The sequence below is a fragment of the Lissotriton helveticus genome, chromosome 1_1 (assembly GCF_964261635.1).
Source record: "Lissotriton helveticus chromosome 1_1, aLisHel1.1, whole genome shotgun sequence".
NCBI classification, from domain to species: domain Eukaryota; kingdom Metazoa; phylum Chordata; class Amphibia; order Caudata; family Salamandridae; genus Lissotriton; species Lissotriton helveticus.
In genome coordinates, this window is record NC_136057.1 from 1,836,848,534 (window position 1) to 1,836,869,332 (window position 20,799).

General features: G+C 43.9%; 1 protein-coding gene across 1 annotated transcript in view; it reads right to left on the reverse strand.

Moving 5' to 3' along the window:
* Nucleotides 1–318: 318 nt before the first annotated feature.
* Nucleotides 319–20,799, reverse strand: part of LOC144753583 (cytochrome P450 2D15-like) — a 133,587-nt gene continuing 113,106 nt past the window's right edge. The window contains exons 8-9 of the mRNA XM_078641226.1: nucleotides 3,589–3,730; nucleotides 319–1,986 (exon numbers count right to left, since the gene is read on the reverse strand). Of these exons, the coding sequence (XP_078497352.1) occupies nucleotides 1,808–1,986; nucleotides 3,589–3,730 (321 nt within the window). The 3' untranslated portion in view covers nucleotides 319–1,807. The remainder of the gene's footprint in view (nucleotides 1,987–3,588; nucleotides 3,731–20,799) is intronic.

The window sequence follows — 20,799 nt, forward strand, 5'->3', positions numbered from 1 at the left end:
GCCACTCAGACATCCACTCACACACCGATACAGACAATCACACAGCTAATCAGATGAGATATGTTAGAAATAGTGTGACTAATTCCTAGTACAGAAAGAAAAGCCATTTAACTTATGCTATAGCTTGGTATATATCTTTAAGTCTCAAACGTTTAGGAAACATACTCTCTGGATGATGTCATTTGAGATATCATCAGTGATGTCATCAGTGATGTCAATGACCATGTAATGAGTGATGTAATATGTGAGGTCTATGTAAATGGAAAAAAACATGTATTTTAGATTAATATTTGAGTAAAGAATAACAGAACAACTGTAGAAAATGATAGAGAACCTTTATTTGACAAGACAGGCTGTGTGACCACAAACTGACAATGTCTCTTGTGTGCATTCTCTCAAATCCCTATGCCCCTTCCCCCTCTTGGCTGCCCATGTCAACCACAGACTTGGACATGTTTAGCACTGTTGATGGGGAAATTGACTGGTGGTTTCACATTGTGTTCACAGCAATGTTTAAATCTACAGGTCAGTGGTGACTAAGTCTGACATTGTCTACATATGTAACTTATATATGTTCTCATCAGATTCAAATTGTTTGTTTATTTCCAGCAGAGACTTCCACAAAAATAACAAAAACGCAACATGTACAATATGTATAATTACAATTATTGTATAGTTTACAATTATATGTGTAATTAAAATGTCAATATGTGATTGTGCACTTATTAAAAAAGCGAACAGCCAGGCACATTTAATGTGGCAATACACAAACAGGTTAATTATTACATATCTCAGTTTCAGAACCAGTAAAAGATGACACATCAAATATAATAGAAAGCTCAAGCAGCAAATGTATTTACTGATACGTTTTCCTCAAGATAAGAGAAGATGTTTAGACTTGGTAAGAGTATAAACAGACTTTTGAAGGCCGGAATAGCCATTCTGCCTTTAATATTTGTAGGCTGCACTGAAAAGAAGGCAATTAACCTCATACTAATTAAATTGAATACAAAATGCCTCTGAAAAAAATTGGTTCAATCTGGTCTAACTATACCTCAAAACCCCATTTCTGTTTCACTAGGGCCAAGTTCAAGGTGAAAGAACCTATATTTTAAACAGCAAATTCTATGTTTAAGGTCCAAGTGAACACCTCATAAGTTGGATCATTCTTTCTCTGGTAAGTGGAAACCAACTTGACCATGGCTGCTCTTAAACATGTGTGCTGTGAGTTTCATGCACATTAGACCATAGTAGTTTTTTTTCCACAGGGATCTTGCAGCACCTCACTAATGACAGATCGAAAATAATCAAAGTTATCAAAAATCTGTACTCGAAGCCAAAATGGAATTAGTTGGAATTGCTATTCGTTATCAAATCCCTCCATTGTCCTCTCCCAGCTAGCAAATGGCTTTTTGAGAGACTGTAGTATACTCAAATGAACCAATGGAAAAAGGTATTTTAAAACTTTGCTAAGACTGAAGTGTTTCAAGACATATATTACACATGTTGACCCTTAGGGAAATTAATTTCAATCTTCTTAAACAGAGGATTTAGGTCTAGATGTTCTGGATTGAAAAGATTTATGAATTGTGATCATTAATTTGGAATTCCACTGGACAGGTGCCAATTACAGTACGACATCATTCAGGTGCCTGAGCATATCAATGGTCCTATATGTTCTTCATACATTTATCCTTTTAGGAGGTCACCAAATTCTTCCTAACATAGACAGCGCTCAAAATCAAAAGTAAGACCACAGACTTATGTTGCTTGTAAATAGTAAAAATGTGAGACCCACTGAGAAAGATCATCTCACTGTCGCACAGATTTTAAAATGGTGAGGACTTTGCAGTTGGTGAAAGACTGCCTCTTCTCGTGGCTTCGGCTGGTTGTCAGGGATGGTGAAGGTGAAGCGCTGCATGAGGGAGGTGAAGAAGATGAAGAGTTCCACCCTTGCCAACTGCTCTCCCAAACACACTCGGCGACCTGTAACAGAAAGGCGACTGTAGATAAGCATAATGCGAAAAAGGAAGGAAGGAGGGTGGTATAGAAAGGAATTTTAATGGTAAGTCCATTCACTCTAGAAATGTGTCTGCTACAAACACACACACATGCTATTCCAAGTATGGCTTGAATGCATATACCTGTTTAATGCATGACCTCTGCCACCCCCCCTCCCCATTGCGTGTATACTTTTCTGTGCCAGTTTTCGCCTTTAATGGCAAAAACATTTTGGATCTAAATACACACTATGCATGAAGCATGAATCAGGTGCCCCTTCACTGCATACATCTGTATATCTGTGTGGTAGTGTTGTGGTGCAATAGGGTGCACATATGCACATGTGTATGTGTGTATTCTTGCCACAGCCTATGCATGGCAACACTAAACTGCATTTGCATCTCTATACCAGATGTACAGCCGGGGCTCAGTGTCCTTCCACTGCATGTGTACTGCTTGCACCCTTTAGATTCTGCCTCAAGCATCATACTACTGAATAGATCTGCAAGGTCCAAAAACACAGCTTCTGCCAGATGCCCTCTGGATGTATGCATGTTTGTCATTCCCAACAATTCTTCCAGGTCTTCCTGCACAACACATGCATGCTTGTGTAAATTATACTGGGAGACTGTGGCAGGCAGTCCCCTAGTGAATTTATACATCTGTGCCTGTTACATACAAATTATCAGCCAGAGATAAGTCTATTATGTTTAAAAGTCATTGCCATTTATATGCATTGGCACGTATGTATAATTTTCTGTACAGCGCAGCAAGACCTTTTGCTGTGCTACGTGAAAGGGAGAGGGCGGGAATGCACCTTATTTGCCATTACATGGAGCATTCCTATTGTCCCCTTATACTGGCGCACTCAGTGGAGCCTAACGCCAACGCAGGCACCCTTGCATCATGGTGCAAGGTGCCTGTGCTGCTGGCATGATTGAGTTTGCGAAGATAAGGACACCCATACCTCCAGATGAGGACACCTTCCTACACAAACGTCAATAGGATCCCTAAGTCCAGAAAGCAGCCCTGCATGGGGCATCCAGAGATGAGGTCTCTGGTGGATTGGCATCCTGGAGGGCTGCTAGCTAAATTATAAATTGCCCCCTTAGACACAGCTTGTGCCAGGCCCTTACTTTATTGTATTCATGTGACTATACCACAGCTTCTTACACAAACACAATTCTCTGTAAGACTCGATGATGCAGCGAGTACAAGGTAAATGGTTTTCTTTTTTTAAAAACGTTTCTTCCAATTCTTATTCTTACCCGCATGGGCCGCTCCTGTTCCTAAAGTATCCTGTAATCCAGTCAGTCACTAAAAGCCTCTAACAAGGGCTCAGCCCATGTTTGTATCTTTCTTTGTTATAGTCACTAACACAAAAACTATGGCTGCCATTTACCCTCTGAATATACCTTTATGTGCTCTGCCACTCTCAAACAACTACTTAAGGGAAACCACTCCCTGGGTATAAATAGGCGTGTGCTCGACCCACGACGACAAATGCTCGGGAAGACTCCTTCACTGAACACGCAGCCGCTACAAGAACTCAAGCACTGTATATACTTTTTATATCTAGATCTTTACCTGCAGAGAACGGCAAAAAAGCCTCCCTCTTCACAAAATTTCCATCTGAATCCAGGAAGTGCTCTGGGTAGAACTGGTGTGGCTTTTCCCAAACAGTCTCATCTTTCAAGACGGAGGATAGGTTGGTCATAACAGTGGTACCCTGTGTTTAAAAACAAAATTAGCTGTTAAATCTGACAGAGAAATCGTTAGCTGTTGCATGGATCTCATGAAATCTGTTTGAGGAAGAGCATTAAGCTCAGTCCCCTGCACCCAGTGGTTGTAATAAGTGTCGTCACATTCATCAGGTAGTGGTTAATTATAACTGTCGTTGAAAAGGTGCACAGGTTTGTAATTACACATAGATAAGGCATGTTGGAAGTTCATTGGCGAAGCAGCGAGATAAATACACAAAAGGAGGGATATTCTCTACTTTGTTTTGTGTAGTTTTGTTATGTTTGACAAGTAGGAACATAATTTGCAGCAATGGACATAAATTGTGACCACTATTACAGTGGTCTGATGGGGCTACATTCTTTGACAATCCTTCATGTATTTTTTTTCAAAACAAACACCATGGACTCTCAGCCCATTGCAGAATGTTGAAATATAGATGTTGGATTTTAAAATACACGAGGTATGATATGCTTGAGGCACCACTCTCAAAAGTACTTAATGCTCAAAAGAAAGACTGAGGCAAACAGTGATATGCGAAAGACCAAACTCTAGGACAAGGGGGAATTTCTTATTGTCCTGTGTTTCTGAACAACAGCAGTACTTCCCTAGGAGCCAGGTAAAGGTCCTTTTTCTTTTATGCAAATAATAATGTATTTGTTTTATCAACATTAATAGTTATTTATTTTCAAGACAGTAGGAGTTCAGAGCATTACGTTTTCTTTGGAGCCCAATAGGCATAAGATTTCTCAGTACGAGATTATCCGCATACAAGAGGCAGCTGATATGCCTAGCCCTAATCTTCGGTGAAAAACTATGAGTAACAGTTAATATCTGGAGAAGGTCTACAATGAACAGACCGAATGGCAAAGGGGTTAATAAACATCCCTGGCACAAACTATTCTGTACTGGGACAGGGGCGGCTCTAGGCTCATGGCGTCCCTGGGCAGGGAGCATAGGTAGGGGGCCCCAGAGCGCGGAGGCCAGTGAAGAGGGGGGGGGTCAAGGTGTTTGGTAGTGGAACAGAGCCGGAGGCCGCCAAATCCCTACCAGGGGCCGCCACGCAAATATGTATCCATCCTCAGAGGATTATTATATTAAGGATATATATTGGTGTGGAGGCCCCTGGGGTTTGGTGGCCCTGTGCAGGTGCACAGCTTGCACATGCCTAAGGCCGCCCCTGACTGGGATTATCCCTGACAAACTACCGAACCCATCTAGATCAACTTGAACTACTGCGGAGCCTTGTCACCAGACCTAACAGAGTCCCATAGATATTCCACTGATGGAGTTTGCGCCAGAGCATACTTCTGTCCACTCTGTCCAAAGCCACTCGGAAGTCAACAAAGCAGCAGCACAGGCTATCTGCCAGCTCCATTGACCTCTTTGAGACTCTTTCACAAGGTGAAACAGTGGTCTATTATAGAATACTTTGGTCTTAACCCCCTTGCTCAACTGGGATCAGTCCAGAGTCAAAAGTCCAAGCAGCTAAATGCTTCAACATAGTTTGAGCAAGCAATTTAGAGTAATATCGAGCATGCTAACCAAGTGATAATGAACAGACTGGTCCAATTTGGGTTTCACTATGGCTCCTTACCAAGAATCTGAGAGACAACCTGAATATGTTACCTATTTGAAGAACACACTCAAAATTAGACCCCACTTCTTAGGCTCTTTCCTAAAAATCACAGATGGCAAACCATAGAGCCAACCTGCCCTGCAGGCCTTTAAAGTGCTGATTATTTCAGAGAGAATTACTGATGTATGCGTATTAGGATGCGATTGCTACCCAGTTCTCAAGCTCTCCACCACTATAAAGTGAGTGAATAAAAGTATGCCAATCTTCCTCACTGTTCTGTGCTTCAAGGAAAGCTGGTGATGAGAGGGTTACCAAATTCACCAGCCTCCAAAACATCCTACTATTTTTGTCCACAATGGCTGTTTGCATTAATTACCAATTTGACCTATAAAACTCCCTCTTTTTGAAAGCACATAGATTTCAATAGGCGGTTTTCGAGGCCACCATGTCACACTTGCATCGGAAAACCTTGTAGGACTGAGGCAGAGTCTTCACATGTCAGACACACATATGAAATGCTACTAAGGCCAGAAGAGGATCAGTTGGGTGAGCCTTGGGGAGGCAGATAGGACTGGGCAAGATTCACTCGCACTTTAGTTGCCTTTCTGACAAATTGGTAGGCTAGACATAGAGTTGGCCACATGTCAAGTGCAACATTTACAGGTTGTAGGGCTGAAGCATGGTCAGTTGGGTGTGAGGCAGACCTTTCAAAGGCTAGTAGGTCTGTTGCAGTGTTAGCCACATGTTGAGGTCACCTGTGAAAGATGTGTGGATCTGGGAAGAGTGAAATACTTGCCGGGGCACCACTCAAAAGTCAGTGAGGCCAGAGAAAATGCAAGTCAAATGTCTGACACAATGAGGACAGGTATTTATGAGCCATGGGTGAGGGGTGTGTGGAAGTGGAAGAAACAGAAAAAGAGTGAGAGTTGACCACAGCAATGTGTAAGGCACCTGTCTTCCCAGCATCTGTTTATATCTAGGATTGTGCAAAGTTTTTATAACACGTTTACACCAAAAATTAATCCGACTACTACATAGGGGTACATGCTGCCAGCAAAGCTTACCGATATGTGCAGGAACGGAGCTCTCACAGTGAAAGCCATGTCGACGCACTCGACGTCGCCGAGACGAAAAAGCCAGAACACCCAGCAGCCCCTGGTCAACCCTTGCTGACCCACGAGTGACAACACTGTAACCTGGATGATAAAAAGGCAGTTGTGGTGTCGGTCACATGCTGCGTATTCTGTGCTGAGACAGGCCTGTCCAGTGCCGAGGGATCCATTCTGAGAGACTGTGAAAGAGCTGTAAGGGTGACTCAATCACCATTTCGATTCCTCATGCTTGGATGCTTAAATCTTCGCTCTGTTTGACCCAGAGCCTTGATAGAGCCATAAGTGCCTTGTATAAAGAAAGTTGGTGATGCAAGTGGTGGGGGCTTGCCCAAAGCTACCTAGATTGTAGCAGGAACAGTTTCTTAATTTGCCAAGGAACCAAGGTTACAAGGAGATAATTTTCGACACGGCAGAGAATACTTACATGCTGTAAATCGGATTAAGCTTCATATAAATGCGAATGACATTTCCTTGCTAGATGAGCTATTGCATTGGATTTTCAGTTTGTTGTACGATTTCACACTGATGTGAAAGTTAATATCAGTCACCTGCTATGATTCTAAGGGTCTAAGGGAAAGGGCATGAGTGCACTAATGCCTTAAAACTGGAAATTCGTTGATGCCTGCCGAATAATCTTTTCCTTTTTCTTAGCAGGCATATTTGGTGTATGAATTGAGTCATCCCCCCCTAAATTCCTATGGTACTGTGGTTAGCGGGAATGCATGCACATGTGTGAATAGCTAAGAAACACCCTTCCAACACATCACTAATTGTGTTTCCTATTTCAGAAGGCATAATAATTGAAGAGGAGCTTCCAGAAGAAGGAAGGCACTCTTCTTTTCTAGTGAAGCTCAGACCAGCCTTTATTTTCTATTACGGGTATTTAGAGACTTATAAAACATTAATAAGGTGATAGTTATAGTGTAAGAAAGATTTGTTTGTTTATTCTTATGATGCCTTTTGCTTTATAGGTCTCCCTCCCCACTGTCCCCATCCTTTCCTTCCCTCGCCAAATTACCTCAACCGTCCTTGGTATTGTAGCTTCAGAGGGTGGAGCGATTAAGAGGTGGACCCACTTGAGCATCGAACCAATCCTTGGAGTTTGGAATAGAACCTTGACAAACACATGCTTAAATGGTGAATAGAATAGTTACATTTCAGTTATGGAATGAAACTCAAGGTTTCTTCCAATGCTTATTCTTACAGAAGCAAGTTACAATTACTTTCCATATCCTGCTTATAGACGTCCCTAGACAGGTCATCCTGGAGTAGAAAACAGAGAGAAGGCAGCATCCTCAGAATCATTTGTCAGTTCACAGATAACAGCTAGGAAGTTAGGGGGTTCTTTGTTCTCCTTAAGCAGGTGTTAAGTGAGCGGGTAGAAATTGTCTAGAGGTCATCAAACTTACTCCGCCAAGTGGCACCTGTCTCCAACATTTACCTGAGCAGCCAAGACTTTATTAAAAAATACTGTGCACTAAGCATAGCCAATCTTAGATTTAGAAAAACATAATGCACAGAAGCAGGACTTGGGACTAAGCAACATATCACATCTCTACATATATCCTTCCCAAACCTCAATGCAAATTCAGTGCTGAAACAGTTAATCCGTACTATGGTGGTTGGACTACTGTCCCTTGCTATCTCACTTTTTCAGCCAAAATGTCAACTCCCTTTAGATCTGATAGATTGTAAGGGATAGAAAGTAAAGATTCCTCTTAACTGTGAGCCTGAATCTTATGTGCTCTTCTGGATTGATGTGATCACCACAACAAAAGCTCCTTTTCATCAAGCATGTTGCAGATCTGCCTTGTGCATGTATTTAAATGAGGGCCTATCAATTTATAAAGGACAATTTTTTAAACAAGGTCAAGGTGCACCACTGCAATATTTACAAAAACTGTTCACTTTGATAAGGTCAACAGAAAAAATCACATCAGTTGTTACTTGTGTTCTTTAAGAGTTCTTTTATTCAATTCAGTTGTGCATGAAAGGCACACACAGGTGCTACAGCCGACGCGTTTCGTCCTCTTGGGACTTCTTCAGGGCTGTTTACAAAAAATGACAATATACAAAAACATACAGTTAAAATTAACATTAAAACAGAAGCAGTTAAGCTCATACAGAAAAAAGCCAGGCTTCATGAACAATACATTGCAATATTAAAAACTAGTACAAAGCTTATGTACAAGCTGTCAACAATAATTGCAAATAGATGACTCGGTTGAGTTACAGAAAGCATTTTACAATTATTTTCAACCAGGATCAACATATTCTTGGTTATTGCACGATGTTCTCTATATCGGTCTGTCCCTCTTTGGATTGTCATCCTCACCTCTAGGAATTATAGCACATCCTGTATCTATGAGAGAGTAGGGGCCCCAGTATCAAAAAAATTTATATCAAAAGAAGGGGAGTAGTCAGTAGCTGTTGAGCGGGGATATTTAGCACTAAAGAATAAAACCTACCAAAACGAATAATAAGATGATGTTCTGAGATCTTCTCCCGTGGTTATTAGGTACGTGGGTATGTCCGTGACGTTCTATTATGCTGAAGGGGGCATCTAGAAATGATTGATGGAAGAATAGGTGAATAAAAAACCCATAGGTAAGAGGTCTAGTGACAGCCAACATCTAAGAGGAACACTTTAAGAAAATTTGGAAGCTACCAATAGCTTTGATTGGTTGCGAGTAAAAACAATGACCTACCATATTTTGACAAAGAGTTCTCAATGGAGCAGTCTGGTCTGTTAGAGCCGTTCTTGTTAATAGGCGGTGTGTATCTATTTGTAGTCACGTTCAGCCAATACGCTCAAAAATTGAGAGGAATTTCAATATTATGCTTGTCAATCACCTATAACAATATAAAAGTTTTTCTCTTAGAGACTTTTCTACATGTCAGCTCTAGAGGAGTAATAGGTGTTTGGTTTTATGCGGAAAAAGGCTAGTCATTTAAGACTGAAAAAACGGACATTAATGCTACCATGATACTTTTATCAAACTGGTCATGATCAACCCCTAAGAATAGATTAGCCAGTTGTTTGTGCATAAGCAATGACCTGAAGTGCATCACTTACATCAATATTTGGATGAAAGTCCATGTAGTGCTGGAACCAGAGTAGTGAACAGGGGATGAAGTTCTGTCTATCTATGTAAAACAAGAAGAAAAGAGAGAAGAGGGGAGGGGAAAACAGGGATGAGCATTTATTATGAACTAGGCGTGCGAAAAAAGTGGCATGGGAAAGCCTTCACCTGGCCACTCCTATCTGTTAAGCAAAAAGCGTGTGAAAGAAATACATTGACCGGTTTCTGCCATTTCAGGCGTCGTCTGCCCGGCTTGCTTGAATCCTGATGGTGCAATGAGCAAGGGACTCACATCTGAGTATACCCTTCCACGCTTATGGTGGACAAAATGATTCAGAAAAGGGGGTGGTGATGAACAGAGTGCCTGAATTAAGCAGACTGCCTTAAATGGCAGAAACCGGTCAATGTATTTCTTTCACACGCTTTTTGCTAAACAAAAAAGCCTACAATTTTTCAAGTATGCTTTTGGCCACAAATGAGAGTCCGCGTTTACACAAGATGGCGGCTATCAGGCTTCGCATCTCATTACTATACAAAAACCGGGCACTTACTCAATATGGCCCCCATGGTAATCGCCGTTTTTCCTTAGTGGTTTTTACAAGGTAAGCGCTACAACCTACTGAGTGGCAGGCCTTTTATTCATTTATGGGAGTAATATTCATGTGATTCTCGAAATGACATCACAGAGTTCTCCTAGATCAAATCGGGACCCCGTACTTACACAAGATGGCGGCGCGAAGCCTCATCTAACAGTGCAACCTAGAAATCGGGCACTGACATAACATGGCCGCCATAGTAATTGCCGAATTTATTCTCTTTTTGATACCAGGTGTGATCAATTTGGCCCATTTAGGTCAGTATATAAACTGGGCTGGCTTGCTTCAGTATTCTGCCATTACCTGACGGAGGAGGACGTCGTATTGCATGCTGATTTAGGAACCAGGGGATGCCTCAGCTCACTTTATTAGGGTAAGAGGGATACTCATATTGAGAAAGCAGGGGTCTATTGAAACCTGTAATTCTTTATATAGTGAGGCTTGAGCAAATAATAATGTTAGTTCTTTAACTTTAATTGAATAGAGATTTTAGATTTAAACCTGATATTTTTGTTTGTTATTTATACTGAGTAGACATAACAAAAGGGATTTTTTATTTTATTTTTCCCAAGAGAGACTAGACTTTTCAAAAAAAGAATCTTTTTGTTATGGGTCATTCCTTTGGATTAAAACCCCCTTGCTTCTTTTTCTTTTTTTTTCCTGTTTCTTTCTTTAATCTCCCTAGAGTGTCCAAGCAGGAGGTTTAACCTATATTTCCCTCATAACAAGCAAGTCACAGTAGGTAAGTTAAACTACTGAGCATAGATGTATACCTTTGGTGGGTAATTACCACAGAATGCCTTGCCTTACAATGGCACCAGAATCAACAGTGGACGGTTGTTGTAGAATGTCCTGCCATATAATTGCTTAACAGATAGGAGTGGCCAGGTGAAGGCTTTCCCATGCCACTTTTTTCGCACGCCTAGTTCATAATAAATGCTCATCCCTGTTTTCCCCTCCCCTCTTCTCTCTTTTCTTCTTGTTTTACATAGATAGACAGAACTTCATCCCCTGTTCACTACTCTGGTTCCAGCACTACATGGACTTTCATCCAAATATTGATGTAAGTGATGCACTTCAGGTCATTGCTTATGCACAAACAACTGGCTAATCTATTCTTAGGGGTTGATCATGACCAGTTTGATAAAAGTATCATGGTAGCATTAATGTCCGTTTTTTCAGTCTTAAATGACTAGCCTTTTTCCGCATAAAACCAAACACCTATTACTCCTCTAGAGCTGACATGTAGAAAAGTCTCTAAGAGAAAAACTTTTATATTGTTATAGGTGATTGACAAGCATAATATTGAAATTCCTCTCAATTTTTGAGCGTATTGGCTGAACGTGACTACAAATAGATACACACCGCCTATTAACAAGAACGGCTCTAACAGACCAGACTGCTCCATTGAGAACTCTTTGTCAAAATATGGTAGGTCATTGTTTTTACTCGCAACCAATCAAAGCTATTGGTAGCTTCCAAATTTTCTTAAAGTGTTCCTCTTAGATGTTGGCTGTCACTAGACCTCTTACCTATGGGTTTTTTATTCACCTATTCTTCCATCAATCATTTCTAGATGCCCCCTTCAGCATAATAGAACGTCACGGACATACCCACGTACCTAATAACCAAGGGAGAAGATCTCAGAACATCATCTTATTATTCGTTTTGGTAGGTTTTATTCTTTAGTGCTAAATATCCCCGCTCAACAGCTACTGACTACTCCCCTTCTTTTGATATAAATTTTTTTGATACTGGGGCCCCTACTCTCTCATAGATACAGGATGTGCTATAATTCCTAGAGGTGAGGATGACAATCCAAAGAGGGACAGACCGATATAGAGAACATCGTGCAATAACCAAGAATATGTTGATCCTGGTTGAAAATAATTGTAAAATGCTTTCTGTAACTCAACCGAGTCATCTATTTGCAATTATTGTTGACAGCTTGTACATAAGCTTTGTACTAGTTTTTAATATTGCAATGTATTGTTCATGAAGCCTGGCTTTTTTCTGTATGAGCTTAACTGCTTCTGTTTTAATGTTAATTTTAACTGTATGTTTTTGTATATTGTCATTTTTTGTAAACAGCCCTGAAGAAGTCCCAAGAGGACGAAACGCGTCGGCTGTAGCACCTGTGTGTGCCTTTCATGCACAACTGAATTGAATAAAAGAACTCTTAAAGAACACAAGTAACAACTGATGTGATTTTTTCTGTTGACCTTATCAAAGTGAACAGTTTTTGTAAATATTGCAGTGGTGCACCTTGACCTTGTTTAAAGTATTTCATGGTTCATGTTTTGAACCAACATTGTAACGGTGGGTGTTTTTTGAAGTGTGCACACATATTGTCCCATGTACTACATTGTGGGTCCAAATTAATTTTGAGAGAATATTTGACTAGGTGCTGTTCTGTTGGGAATCTTCCACCGTTATTCTGTTTATAAAGGACAATGTTAAACTCCCAGGACAGAGAAGGTACACAGACTGGGAAAAACCTTTTCTAATGTCCTACAATAATTGTAATCATTGGGATAGTGCAATATAATCTGATGTCACCCGTAAGACTCTAGTCAACTTCAGAAAGTCCTCCACTCAGCTTTATCACATAGAAGCATATCTTAGAGTTAGAGTTTGGTGGAGTGGCCTATCAATCCAAGGGGTTGGAGAAAATGGCAGCTGCATTTTAGGTAATCTCGATTCACCCAGGGAAAAAGGACTCCACGTTTTCCAAGGCTGGCAGTGATGTCCTCATGGCAATATCCCCTTCTCCTTATTTACAAAACAGCGTTAAGCCACTTAACGTGGCCTAACGCCGCATTGTAAAAAAGGCCCCTTTTCATGCTTCACTTAATATGAAAGGTGCATGCAATGGGTTTTGCAGTGGGCAGTCCGCCGCAACACCTATTGCTTTTTGACGCCGCCCCATATTAACAAGGCTGGGGCAGCATAAAAAACTAAGAGCAGGGCACAACTGGTCTTAGACTGGCGATACGAGGGGAGATTATTAATTTCTCCTTGATTGTTCATGTGCAGGAAGGTGTCCCTTCTGCACATAAACAATCACTGCTGCAGTGCAGGCACCCTTGCAACATGGCACAAGGGTGCCATGGGTGGCGCTTGGCAGCTTTATTAGCGCCAGCGCTAGGAGGAACACAGGGGTGTGCAGTATTTATGTAAATACTGCACATCCCTGCGTTTTAAAAATGTCAGAGCGTGTATATAGCTATTTTGGCGTAACACAGCATCCCGACATTTTGTTGTAAATATCCACCCAAGTGTCAGCAATGGCAAATGAAACTTACTTTCAGTGATAAAGATGCTTGTTGACTAACTGAAGTTAGCACCAGCTGCACATTACAGTTTGTGTCGCCCGTAACATGTTTCCGTTACATTTTCGAAATCAGACCCTGCTCTTTATAACGTTGCTTTTAATATGGAAGTCATTGCGTTTTGCATTTCTTTCTTGTTGTGAAGGGTGGTCATGCAATGAGGCACACTTGCTCTGAAAGGAAGCGCTATTAATTAGTTAAGGTACATCTGCTAACATCAAATCTTTGAAGGAATGTATTTAAATTTTTACAACAAGTTTTGGTTTAGTGACAGGGTTTTGCTTTTACTATCGTGTAGGCTGCAGCAGACTAACAATGTACATTCCATGTGTTACCTCTTTCTGATATAAAATAAGCCCGGTCAAAGCAAGTGGATGGGACAGTTGCACATATGTGCATGCCTGTGTTCAAATGTATTACTGTATTAAATCCAGAAATCTTGGCTTTTCCCAGAGCTTGTTGACATTGGGATGGGGGTGCCCTCTGTTGTGTCGGAGGGGCGATGCTGAGCCCCTCCTGCTGTGGGCACGATGGTGTGTGAACCGGGGGGCCTTAGAAGATCACACAGTGCCGGGGTTATGCTGCCTATGGCTCCCGCATTTGCACGTCCACGGCAGCCAATTTATTAAACTAAGGTCACATGACCTGGGCCATACTATCTGGCCGCTATCCCATAGGGATACACACAGGTCGGCACGCCCTGCGGGATGCACCCATTACATCATGGGTGCGACACAACATTCCTCCCCAAATACAAAAAGTCTCAAAATAACACTTCACAGGTGCACTACATGGCAGGTTAACAACTCAAAGGTCCCCAAAGAAATTGGAACAGTCTTACGTGGAATAGTACCTCAGCTTGCGAGCCGGTTCAGGGTTCTGTCGGAGTCGGTACTGGGAACTTCCATGCCCACTCTGTCCTTCCTCCGCATCACCACTCGGAGAGGTACCTCGGACCTCCGAGGGACCCCCAGGCATCTTAGCATCCACCACAGCCGGGGCGGCGTTGTCAGGATCCAGTTCCGCATCGTGGACTAGGCTCTGTCGGTCAGATTTGGTAGCTTCTTCTTGTCAGTCCGCTTCTGGCCATACGCCTCCCTGGGGCAGGCTCGAGCTCTCCAGGACATCAGACGACGACGATGCCCCTGAAGGATGAAACCTCTTGAAAAATGTTCCTGGTTACTGTTTAGCCATCTCTCCTGGCGATGACCCGGGTGCCTTTAACATGGACTATGATCCAGGGATTTCATTCATAAGGGAGAATGAACTTGCTGCTTGTCATCCGATTCTTCAGTAGGACTAGGTCACCCCATTCCAGGTGTTCCTGCCGGGCCCTCCGGTGTTGACTGACTTGAGCATGCACCCTTCTCCTATGTGAATCTATCTGTTCAATGTTTGAAGGTGCCAGGCACCACTGCGGGTGATGGGGGATGGAGTCGGTGACTACCCGACCCATTGACAGGTGGCACGGGGCGAGTCCTGTGGTGGTGTGAGGGGTCTGCCGGTAACTTCGCAAGAACATGAAGATAGCTAGCTCCACTGGCTGTTGGCGTTCATGGGCTATGTATATTACTTTGTTCAGAGTCCGCATAAACCTTTCCACTTCCCCGTGGGCCGTACGCAAACGAGGGGTGATTCTCCTGTGCTTGATGCCAAGCGAGGTCAGGTAGGTGGCCATTTCCTGCCCCTGGAATGGAGGACCATTGTCGGTTTTCAGTTCCTGAATGATGCCATGAGTCGCCATCACCTTCTCTAGCTTTGGAATGACCTCCGTGGCCTCAGTGTGTTGACGATTTCCACCTCCGGGTATTTGGAATGATAATCAATGGCCGCAAACGTGTGTCTACCATCTGGGAGGCTCCCGAAGTCGAGGCTGACACTCACCCAGGGGCGGGAGGCCGTGGTTCCGTGATCATGGGAGCAGGCCGAGGAGCTTCTCCGGTCACCTGGCACCACTGGCACTCGTGGTCTCTTGCCTCCATGAGCTCGTCCATCACGGGAACCATACTTTCGTCCACAGTCTTGATTCCGCTTTAGCCATTCCTTGGTGCACGATGTGTGTGAGTTGGACAACTTGGGCTGTCAAAGCTAACTGGATAACCAATCGATGTCCCCGCATTAGGCACCCTGTAGCATCCTCCGTGAGTTCCTCTCAGATGTGATTGAGGCTTTAAAGGATACGTCGGGCATCTGCGGTGAGTACTTTCCACTCTTCTCTGGCTCGGTGCCAGTTCCCATGCTTCAATGCTTGTTTGGCTCTCTGCAGGCATTCATCTTTAGCCGTTTCTTCTCGCAGTGTGTCCATGGAAAGTGGGAGAAGGCAGGACCTTGCTGTGATGCAGCGGATGTACTCCTCGCTGTCAGCGGCATCTTCCTCCTCTTGGGCCGTGGCTGCTCTTGGATAGATAGTCAGCTGGATTGCGGGATCCTGGCTGGTATTTCACTCGACAGTTGTAGTTCTGCACCTGCAACATCCATTTCTCTATTCTGGGAGGGGGCTTCGGCGAGACACCTGAGAATAGGTACAAGAGGGGTTTGTGGTCTGTGGCCACCACGAAGGGCTTGCTGTATACGTAGAGATGGAAGTGGCGACACCCCCAGTGGATGGCGATCGCCTCTTTTCCTATCTGAGAGCCCCGCTGCTCAGTATCGGTAAGAGATCAGCTTGCAAAAGCTACTGGGGCCCAGTCCTCCTCAGCATGATGGCGTTGCATCAACACTGCTCCCAACCCTTTCTGGCCAGAGTCCACTGAGACCAGCGTCATCTTCTGTGGGTCAAAGAAGGCCAGGGTGGTGGCAGCCGACAGGACCTCTTTGATATCCTGGAAGGCCTTGGAGTGCTCCTCATTCCACGTCGCTGGGAGTGACTCCTTTGTTAGCTTTCTCAGCCGTTGAGTAAGGGTTGTGAAGTCTCAAATGTACTGCCCACAATAATTTACCATGCCGAGAAAACTGCTGTCTTCTGCTATGTTGGCAAGGGCTGGTGCGTTCTTGATATCGCAGACTTTGTCCGGGTCTGACTTCACTCCTTCCACTGAGAATGTATCGCCAAAGAATTAGGAGTATCGTCTTGAGATATTCACACTTTTCCTGATGCAATGTGAGTCCAGCGTCTCAGATCCTCTGTAATACTTGAGTGAGGCGGGAATTGGGCTCTGCAATGGTTTTCGCATGGATCATGATATTGTCACTTACGTTAATGACCCCGGAGATGTCCATAATCAGCTTGTGAATTACGTTTTGAAAGATTTCAGCTGCGCTGGATACCCCAAAGCTCAGGCGTGTGTTCCTTCTGAGGCCGACATGAGTGGAGAATGTCGTTAAGTTCCTTGAGGCCTGATCCAGGACTAGCTGATGGTATCCGGATCTTAAATCGAGCTTTGAAAAACAGCAGGCCCCGGCCATTTCTCCGATCAAGTCATCAATAGTGGGGGTGATGTGGCGCTCCCTTTGGATGGCGGCATCGGGTAGCATCATGTCTACGCATATTCTCACAGCTCCGGGTTGCTTGGGCTTACGGGTGAAGATAATCGGGGACACCCATGGCATGGGTCCTGTCACCTTTTCAATTATGCCAGCTTGCTCTAGCTTGATCAGCTCTTCTTCATCCAGCGGGCGCAGGTGAAACGCCACTCGTCGATGACGCAGGACCACGGGTTGCACTTTGGGGGTCTATGTGAAGGTGTATTTCTTTTCCTTTGAATTTTCCAATCCCTTCCAATACTGGTGCAAACTCTGCCAGGATGTGCTGAACGGATTCCTGATGGATCCCAAACACAAAAGTCACTATTCCTAGGTCCTCCGCTGTTCGGCATCCTAATAGCATACCCTGTCCGTCCTCGGTTACATACACCATGGTGGTGATGGATCTGGTTCCATGGGTCACCTTTGCCTTGAATTTGCCTTCTATCTTCAGAGGCTTGTCCTGGCCATAGGCAAAGACGGTGATCATCATGGACTGCGGTGGGGGCGCTGGCAGTATGGTTTCGTATAAAGCTGCCGACATGATGTTTATTGTGGCTCCGGTGTCCACAACGACTGTGACGTCACATTGGCCCACTTGGATGTGACATTGGGGTAGCCGCCTGAGTTTCCTAGTTGCCGCTCTGATCATGTGCACTTTGTGTTCCATCCGTTCCTCCTCCTCGTCATCATCCATGTCACTTGTTGCCCCACTTCCTTCGGGGACTAGGTTGACTTTCGGTCTGGGTTTCCTAAACCTCTTCGAGCTGCATACTTTTTCAAAGTGATTGAACTTGCCGCATCCAGCACATCACTTGCCTTTCACTGGGCATTCAGCTGCCTTGTGAGGTGCTCCTCCACAATAGCCACAGTTTCACTGGTTCCACGGTAGAGCACTCGACGGTTCTTTCTTGTTAGGTTGGGGTGTCAGTTTGTCGTTCCCACATTCACTGGTTCCACCTTGACGGGCGACTGCAGCGCAGCCTCCATGTGAGCTGCTCTGGCTTTAGATAATTCCTTCGTGCGCCCCAGTGTCAAGATGTCCGTTAATGATTTCCCTGACTCCTCTAGAATTCTTTCTCTGAGTTTTGCTGATGCACAGCCCTTGATTATTTGCCCTCTTATCGCCTCCATCTCATCCCGAAATCCACACGTAGATGCTAGGTTTTTGAGTCTGGCTTGGAATGTGTTGAGCGACTCCACAGGGCAGTTGTCGAGCCCGGAGAAAGATGAACTGCTCGTAGTCCTGATTGGCCATAGGCTTGAAGTGTCCAGTGAGGGCATTAATGAGCCTGTGGTGGGTCTTGGGCTTGGCTTTCCCCCCAAGATGGAGTAGCAGGGCCCTCTTCTGATCCTTGTGGACCTTTGTGGCCTCAAATAATATTAGGAGTCGCTCCACCCATTCTTTCCACTTGGGTGCTTGAGCCGATGGAGGCCCTTCCACCACGAAGTGTTCTATGGGAGGAATAGTGGACATGGCAGGCGCCTGGTTTGTTGTGCACCACGGCACCCCCTTGTGGTCACACCATTGTCTCCCTACTCGGCAGGGACTTCCGCAGTCGCGTGGATCGAGCAGGAATTGCCATGCACTTCCTCAGGGCAATGCAGAGGCACATGCAGATGGCTGTGCAGGCTTCTGTGGTACCATAGGCGCGCTGGAGGCCAGTAAGCAACAACACACATGCGCGTTGGTGGAGTCAGTACGCGTGGCTGTGGCGTGGCATGCAGCCGTCAGGGGCCGTCTAAGCATAGAAAGCTCACCGTGGGAGGTCAGATAATGCAGGCAGGGGTGCACCACAGTCATGGAGCCTCCTCTTTCGGCCACCACGCAAATACACAGCTGGGGCACGCCCACCCTCGTCGCCAGTGTTGTGTCAGAGGGGCGATGCCCCTCCCACTGTGGGTGCAATGTTGTGTGAACCGGGGGGCCCTTAAAAGATCACACGGAGCCGGGCTTATGCTGCCGGTGGCTCCACGTTTGCACGCCAAGTGACGTCACGGCCGCGACAACGAATTTATTAAACTAAGGTCACATGACCTGGGTCATACTATCTGGCCGCTATCCCGTAGGGATACACACTGGGCGCCCCTCCCTCTGGTCCGAGGTCAGCACGCCCTGCGGGGCGCACCCATTACATCATTGGTGCGACACAACACCCTCTTTCTAATAATATGGACGAATTTGCAAAAACTCTACGACTTTTAAAGAGGAAAGACAATTAAGACACACCAGGGTGAGTGGTCTTTCACCAGTTTAGTGCATAACCTTTTCACTGCTAGTGTTTTCTGTCCTGGCATTTTCAGCAGTTTGTACATAATTCTTCCTTACTTTTTTCCCACTAATGATATACAGGCCAATTTTCAACCCTTTTCCTCCCAAAGTTGGGGACTGCATAGGTACACAGGATTTGCGATTTTGACTGGAGAGGCTAGCGAAAACAGTAAAACAAATTACAAACCAATTTGGGGGGAAAAATTGTGTCTACAAATTATATCCTCAAAAGTGAGGCTGAGCTGTAATCACCCTCTTCCCAGCTTTCAGATAAAAGGCAGAGAAAGAAATAAAATATATTTTGTCATTGTCTTTAACTTTCTTAATGGTGGTCAAAATGTCCTATGCACTTTGGTAGAGGAAATGGGGCAACCCATATGTGAACTCAAAAACTATAAATTGACAACTTTCTGAATTCAATAAAAGGTCACTTGTATAGTTTGCTCAAAGTTTTCTCAATGAAAGTAAATGTTGAAAAAAATATTATATCTGCCAGATTCTTATGGTCACAATGCTATGTAGTGATTGCAGTTAATCTAAAAAGTAATAATTGGGCTAAGGCTTGCAGTGGTTTTCCACTGTGTACAGTGCACACTTAATAAGGAGAAATTTTGCAAATTAAAGTTTTGTCTTAAGGAAACCATGCATTTTTTTTAATGTAACCAGGAATGTGTTTAAAAGAAAAACGTTGTTTTTGTGGACTTCACTTACAATTAGAAGCCAAAAATACAGGGCCTCAAATTTGTTTGGAAGATATCATTTTTAGGTATATGGATAAATGCAAAATTTGAGCCATAGGCAGCAGGCACATACGGGTAGACTACTATTGCTACATATTTCTTAAACTAGATACCAAGAGGTGCATATGGTGATTTGACTTGGAATGAATTTGCCACTTTCATACCTAGAATGTACTGGAAATGTAAAGCTTTAGTCAAAAAATGAATGTTCTAACATTTCTGTGATTAAACACGCTGGAATGTTGGGAATGGTAATAAATCCTTTAACATTCACCTTCTACTCCCAAAGAGTATGGGAATGCTGTGGATGGGCTATCGTCCCGGACACGAAAGACCGGAAACCTGACCATAGAAAGGACATTACATTTTCTTTGGAAAAGCTTGCTTTTTGATATGAGGATAGCTGCCATATTTGTGCGAGTGTTCGTTGTTCATTAAGGGAAACATTCCAATCCAAGACCTTTCTGAAAACTAGAGTCCCAGAGGAGTGTAGAATAGCATGGTCTGGATAGATCTAACTACCCTTTCTTACACCGAATACCCTGTAAACTTTAATGTTTGGCTAAAAAAATGAATTTCCTCAATTTCTATCACATAGAGTTACAGAAGGTATAAAAAGACAACATTCCTAACACCCATCCTTCTGACAATAACAGGAGTGTGGACGGGCCTATCGCCTCGGATAGGAAAGGCACAAAATGTTTTTGTGATGGACAGATCCAGCATTAAAGGTAAACAGCAAAGGTCCTAGCATAAACATTCCTATACTTCTCCTCAGAAACAGAACCCCACGTGTGTGGTGTCCAACCCCCCCTTCCAGGTTGCCTACCCCCACTGCACATTGCCCTCCAGCCACGCCCTGCACCCATCTCTCTGTGAGTG